General features: G+C 44.4%; 3 protein-coding genes across 3 annotated transcripts; all 3 read left to right on the plus strand.

Moving 5' to 3' along the window:
• The first annotated feature begins 1,644 nt into the window (after window positions 1-1,644).
• On the plus strand, window positions 1,645-2,594 carry BDB00DRAFT_303197 (uncharacterized protein). Its single transcript, XM_053116852.1, has 2 exons — window positions 1,645-1,977; window positions 2,225-2,594. Exons 1-2 carry the CDS (start codon window positions 1,821-1,823, stop codon window positions 2,551-2,553), a joined length of 486 nt encoding a protein of 161 aa, XP_052972144.1. The 5' UTR covers window positions 1,645-1,820; the 3' UTR covers window positions 2,554-2,594.
• A 555-nt stretch (window positions 2,595-3,149) lies between these two features.
• On the plus strand, window positions 3,150-3,473 carry BDB00DRAFT_793824 (uncharacterized protein; the record flags this gene model as incomplete). Its single annotated transcript, XM_053121260.1, has 1 exon — window positions 3,150-3,473. The coding sequence occupies one exon, from the start codon at window positions 3,150-3,152 to the stop codon at window positions 3,471-3,473; it is 324 nt and encodes a 107-aa protein (XP_052972145.1).
• A 316-nt stretch (window positions 3,474-3,789) lies between these two features.
• BDB00DRAFT_943879 (uncharacterized protein) lies at window positions 3,790-5,848 on the plus strand (the record flags this gene model as incomplete). The annotated part of the gene is made up of 4 exons (XM_053129471.1): window positions 3,790-4,032; window positions 5,229-5,436; window positions 5,633-5,684; window positions 5,787-5,848. Coding segments are annotated over 4 exons (565 nt in total), but the record flags the coding sequence as incomplete, so codon positions are not given.
• Window positions 5,849-6,222: the final 374 nt, after the last annotated feature.

A 6,222-nucleotide genomic window follows, 5' to 3' on the forward strand; every position in this document is an offset into this window, starting at 1 on the left:
CTTTGGTGTATATATATAGGATACACTATGAGTGTACGTGTAGCGTTTCTGGCTGTTGCTCGTCGACATGACATGGCAGAGACACCAAACCACCAGCATCACGTTCGTCTGCTCGTCCTTATTCTGGCACACTAAGCGGTTCGTTATTTGGAGTACTGGATGGCGAGATATCGTCGTGCGGTGATCGCTCCTTTTTTAGCTGACTTTGGTGTGTATATATGTGATCCGCAATAAAAGGTGCACGTGTAGCGTCCCTGGCTGTTGCTCGTCGACATGATATGGTAGAGACGCCAGACCACCAGCGTCACGTCCGTCTGCGCGTCCTGATTCTGGCACACTAAGCGGTTCGTTATTTGGAGTACTGGATGGTGAGATATGGCCGTGCCGAAATCGCTCCTTTTTTTGGCTGACTTTGGTGTATATATATAGGATACACTATAAGTGTACGTGTAGCGTTTCTGGCTGTTGCTCGTCGACATGGTATGGTAGAGACACCAAACCACAAGCGGCACGTTCGTCAGCTCGTCCTGATTCTGGCACACTAAGCGGTTCGTTATTTGGAGTACTGGATAGTGAGATATCGTCGTGCGGGAATTGCTGCCTTTTTGTTTTGCCAGTTTACCTGATAAATAAAAAGAATAGACACGTACCGCCATGGCTGATGCTACTTGAACAAAAGCTAATGCAACATACTTGACGTTGTCATTTCATTATACGCGCCCTCGTTTAACGTAAAGAAAAAAGTGGCGTGTGTTGTATAGACTCGTGCAAGTTTTGCTGCTTTGATGTTGTAGTGGTGCCGCAGTGCATGCAAGTCATTTGCGATTGTAATTAACTTTGACCGTTATTATTATGGCGTGCCGTAGCTTCCGTTTGTTGTAACAGTTGTTGCTGTAGTGCTGCTATTGCTACTGGAGTACGTTGCTGTCCTCGTCAAATGGCTAAAAGTTTCAGCAATTGCTACTAGTAAAAGAGAGTAAACCATTCGCCATCCCAATGCCACTGCTCCTCTAGCAATTAACATCCCAGAAACTAAATACCTTTTTTTGCAACCGCTCTTGCTTTAATATGTATAGTATAAAAAGCGGTAGTAAACGAGTGTGTTGAAGAGTAAAAAAAAAATAAGTAATAAAAGAAGTGGAGCTAGCTCTCCTGCTATTTTGCTGTCTTCCTCACCACTTTCTCTTAATTTGATTGGCTAAATCCCGGGGTCAGGCCGGGGTCATCCGTCGCCACTTGAATTGAAATGTCGGGGTCATCGGGGTCACTCATTTTCGCTGTGGCGACTTCGTCGCCACACCGAAAATGATTCTAGGCCGTACAGAACGTTCACGAGCAAAAAGACGGCTAGCCTTTACCTCTTTTCTTTGTAGATTTACACCAGATTCAAACAGTAATCGTTGGAGCGAGTCCAATTCCTATAGAAACAAAATCCGTCAGCACAATTCTGCTCCATTTACTGAATAAAACACGGCCTCCCTCCCCAATGCCTAAATGTTCTTCAGCGAGGTCGCCATAAAATGTGTTACCTTTTTTTTTTGAAACCGTCTTCGCTATTACATTAAAAAAAGAATATAGTAAAGTATTTTTTTTGTGGTAAGGAAAAAGAAAAAAGTAGAACGCCCTTTGCTGTTCCCAAGTAGATTCGCCATTTTCCACCAATTACATTGCCCAAATCCCGTTGTCATTCCGTTGTCATCGGTCGCCACTTGAAATAAATTTCCGTTGTCATCGTTGTCATCATTTTCGCCGTGGCGACCAGGTCGCCACGCCGAAAATGATTCTAGGGCCGTTCAAAGGTGTTGAAAAAAAAGTGCGAGATGCGTAATATTCGAGTGTTGAGAATAAAGAAAGCGTATAGGACAAGTGTTGCTCGAGTGATGACTGAAAGGAACGTGAGATGCGGCAAAGCTGAATTCAATGGAGCGTGTGTGCGTTGGCAATTGAGCAGGTCGAATGTTGCAATGGCGGCAAGCAGTACGTAATAAAAAAAACAAGTAGAGGAAAAAGAAGTGAAGGAGCGAAAGAGATGCAGAAGCTGCCTTTCGTAAAAAAAATTTTTTTGTGGAGCGGGCTTTGCCAAACACGGCGCTCATGACCGAAGATGCTATCCCCTTTTCGCCTTGCCTTGCCGTTTTCCCATGTACCTTCTGCCTCCCGCTTGCTATCGTTTTTTTTTCCATCTGAGCTTGTCATCAATACTTCTTTGCTAATCCCTTTTTAGAAAATTTTAGTCATCGCTGGTCATCGCTGGTCATCGCCTCTGGTCATTGTACACGCTTTTGGAAATTTTTGGTCATCGCCTCTGGTCATCGCCTCTGGTCATCGCCTTCCCTTTTTTACTCCGCTGGTCATCGCCTCTGGTCATCGCCTCCCCCTTTCTGTCACCGCTGGTCATCGCCCCTGGTCATCGCCTCCCCCTTTTTTTTCTCCGCTGGTCATCGCCTCTGGTCATCGCCTCTCCCTTTCGGTCACTACTGGTCATCGCCTTCCCCCCATTCTTGCAAATGCTCCCCCCACCACTGTTCCTTTTGGGAAAAATCTGGTCATTGACCAAATAAAGTTTTGGTCATTGTTTGGTCACTGTCATTTCACTTTTCCCTGCTTAAACGTGTCCGACATAGGTTTATCGGGGTCACTCATTTTCGCTGTGGCGACTTCGTCGCCACACCGAAAATGATTCTAGGGCTGATGCTCCTTGAAGAAAGCTAATCGCATATATTCGACGTTGTCCTTTCTTTATTCGCATGCTCGTATAGCGTATACAAAAAAAGCGGCCTGTACTGTATAGACTGGTGCAAGTTTTGCTGTCTGTGTGCTGTGGTCATACTTCAATGTGGCACGTCGTTCGTATGGTAATTAACTTTGACTGTTGTCGTGAGATGCAGTAACTTCCGTTTGTTGTAACGTTTGTTGCTGTAGTGCTGCTGTTGCTACTGGAGTACGTTGCTGTCCTCGTCAAGTGGCTAATAGTTTCAGCAATTGCTACTAGTAAAAGAGATTAAACCATTCGCCATCCCAATGCCACAGCTCTTCCAGCATATAAACATCCCTTAAGCTAGATACCTTTTTTTGCAAGCGCCCTTGCTTCAATATGTATAGAATAAAAAGCGGCAGTAAACGAGTGTGCTGAAGAGTAAAAAAAATAAATGATAAAAGAAGTGGAGCTGGCTCCCCTGCTATTTTTCTGTCTTGCTCACCACTTTCCACCAATTACATTGGCCGAATCCCGTTGTCATTCCGTTGTCATCGGTCGCCACTTTAAAAATCCCGTTGTCATTCCGTTGTCATCGGTCGCCACATCAAAAATCCCGTTGTCATTCCGTTGTCATCAGTCGCCACTTCAAAAATCCCGTTGTCATTCCGTTGTCATCGATCGCCACTTGAAAAAGTTTGTGGAAATCACACTGTTTTTGCCCAATAAAAAACGCCAATGGCGCCGGAAGCACCATTTCTCCGAGCACTCCTGCTGAACATACACAGCTCAAGTAGATATAACGCAACAGATGACAAGTTTATTTTTGCGGCAGTATGGTGTCCATGATTATTGTGGTGGTGATGATGACATGATGACGGGGATGGGGATGACGATAGTAGTAAAAAGACAGAGAATAACAGTAGAGGATCGCAAAAAACGTCGTTCTTTTTGGTGGGTGCTAATTTATTTCTTTTGTTGCCTGGTGTATAATAGAATCGCATATCCATCCCTGTTCCTGTCCCTACTCCTTCAAAAACCATCGCAGAGACATGCTACAACAAATGTCGTGTTCGACAGACGCTGCTCGTTCTATTGGTGGTCGTTGTGTACAATTCGAATCCATGGTTCGTGAGACCGTCGTCGTCTTCGTGGTTGTTACTTTTATTTTTGCCAGTAGGGTGTAATACAATCGCATATCCACCGACCGTTCCTGCTGTTACTCCTTCAAAAACCATCGCAGAGATATGCAACAACAATCGTCGTGTTCAGGAAAAGTTGCGCGTTCGATTAGTGGTCGTTGTGTACAATTCGAATCAGTGGATCGTGAGACCGTTGTCGCTTGTGTGGTGGTTACTTTTATTTTTGCCAGTAGGGTGTAATACAATCGCATATCCACCGACTGTTCCTGCTGTCACTCCTTCAAAAACAATCGCAGAGACATGCCACTACGACCGTCGTGTTCGGAAGAAGCTGCTCGTTCGACTGGTTGTCGTTGTATGCTATTTGAATCAGTGGATCGTGAGACCGTCGTCGCTTTGTGTGGTTATTGCTGTTATTTTTGTTGTTGTATATGAAATAGCACCGCCATTCTCCATCGTGGCTATACAATGTACAGGAAATCATTAACACAAGAAACAAAAGTACACGCACAAGGCCGCACAGAACGTTCACGAGCAAAAAGACGGCTAGCCTTTACCTCTTTTCTTTGTAGATTTACACCAGATTCAAACAGTAATCGTTGGAGCGAGTCCAATTCCTATAGAAACAAAATCCGTCAGCACAATTCTGCTCCATTTACTGAATAAAACACGGCCTCCCTCCCCAATGCCTAAATGTTCTTCAGCGAGGTCGTCATAAGATGTGTTACCTTTTTTTTTGAAACCGTCTTCGCTTTTACATTAAAAAAAAGAGTACAGTAAAGTATTTTTTGTGGTAGAGAAAAAAAAAGTGGAGCGCCCTTTGCTGTTCCCCAGTAGATTCGCCATTTTCCACCAATTACATTGCCCAAATCCCGTTGTCATTCCGTTGTCATCGGTCGCCACTTGAAATAAATTTCCGTTGTCATCGTTGTCATCATTTTCGCCGTGGCGACCAGGTCGCCACGCCGAAAATGATTCTAGGATCGCTAAAAACGTCGTTCTTTTTGGCGGGTGCTAATTTATTTCTTTTGTTGCCTGGTCTATAATAGAATCGCATATCCATCCCCGTTCCTGTCCCTACTCCTTCCAGAATCATCGCAGAGACATGCAACAACAATCGTCGTGTTCAGAAGAAAATGCGCGTTCGATTGGTGGTTGTTGTGTACAATTCGAATCAGTGGATCGTGAGACCGTCGTCGGTTTGCGTGGTTGTTACTTTTATTTTTGCCAGTAGAGTGTAATACAATCGCATATCCACCGACCGTTCCTGCTGTTACTCCTTTAAAAACAATCGCAGAGACATGCCACTACGACCGTCGTGTTCGGAAGAAGCTGCTCGTTCGACTGGTTGTCGTTGTATGCGATTTGAATTAGTGGATCGTGAGACCGTCGTCGTCTTCGTGGTTGTTACTTTTATTTTTGCCAGTAGAGTGTAATACAATCACATATCCACCGACCGTTCCTGCTGTTACTCCTTCAAAAACCATCGCAGAGATATGCAACAACAATCGTCGTGTTCAGGAAAAGTTGCGCGTTCGATTAGTGGTCGTTGTGTACAATTCGAATCAGTGGATCGTGAGACCGTTGTCGCTTTGTGTGGTGGTTACTTTTATTTTAGCCAGTAGAGTGTAATACAATTGCATATCCACCGACTGTTCCTGCTGTCACTCCTTTAAAAACAATCGCAGAGACATGCCACTACGACCGTCGTGTTCGGAAGAAGCTGCTCGTTCGACTGGTTGTCGTTGTATGCGATTTGAATTAGTGGATCGTGAGACCGTCGTCGCTTTGTGTGGTTATTGCTGTTATTTCTGTTGTTGTATATGAAATAGCACCGCCATTCTCCACCGTGGCTATACAATGTACAGGAAATCATTAACACAAGAAACAAAAAAACACGCACAAGGCCGTACAGAACGTTCACGAGCAAAAAGACGGCTAGCCTTTACCTCTTTTCCTTGTAGATTTACACCAGATTCAAACAGTAATCGTTGGAGCGAGTCCAATTCCTATAGAAACAAAATCCGTCAACACAATTCTGCTCCATTTACTAATTAAAACACGGCCTCCCTCCCCAATGCCTAAATGTTCTTCAGCGAGGTCGTCATAAGATGTGTTACCTTTTTTTTTGAAACCGTCTTCGCTTTTACATTAAAAAAAAGAGTACAGTAAAGTATTTTTTGTGGCAGAGAAAAATAAAAGTGGAGCGCCCTTTGCTGTTCCCCAGTAGATTCGCCATTTTCCACCAATTACATTGCCCAAATCCCGTTGTCATTCCGTTGTCATCGGTCGCCACTTGAAATAAATTTCCGTTGTCATCGTTGTCATCATTTTCGCCGTGGCGACCAGGTCGCCACGCCGAAAATGATTCTAGGTGCAAATGGT

This window comes from Zychaea mexicana, assembly GCF_025766255.1.
Source record: "Zychaea mexicana strain RSA 1403 chromosome Unknown BDB00scaffold_266, whole genome shotgun sequence".
Lineage (NCBI taxonomy): Eukaryota > Fungi > Mucoromycota > Mucoromycetes > Mucorales > Lichtheimiaceae > Zychaea > Zychaea mexicana.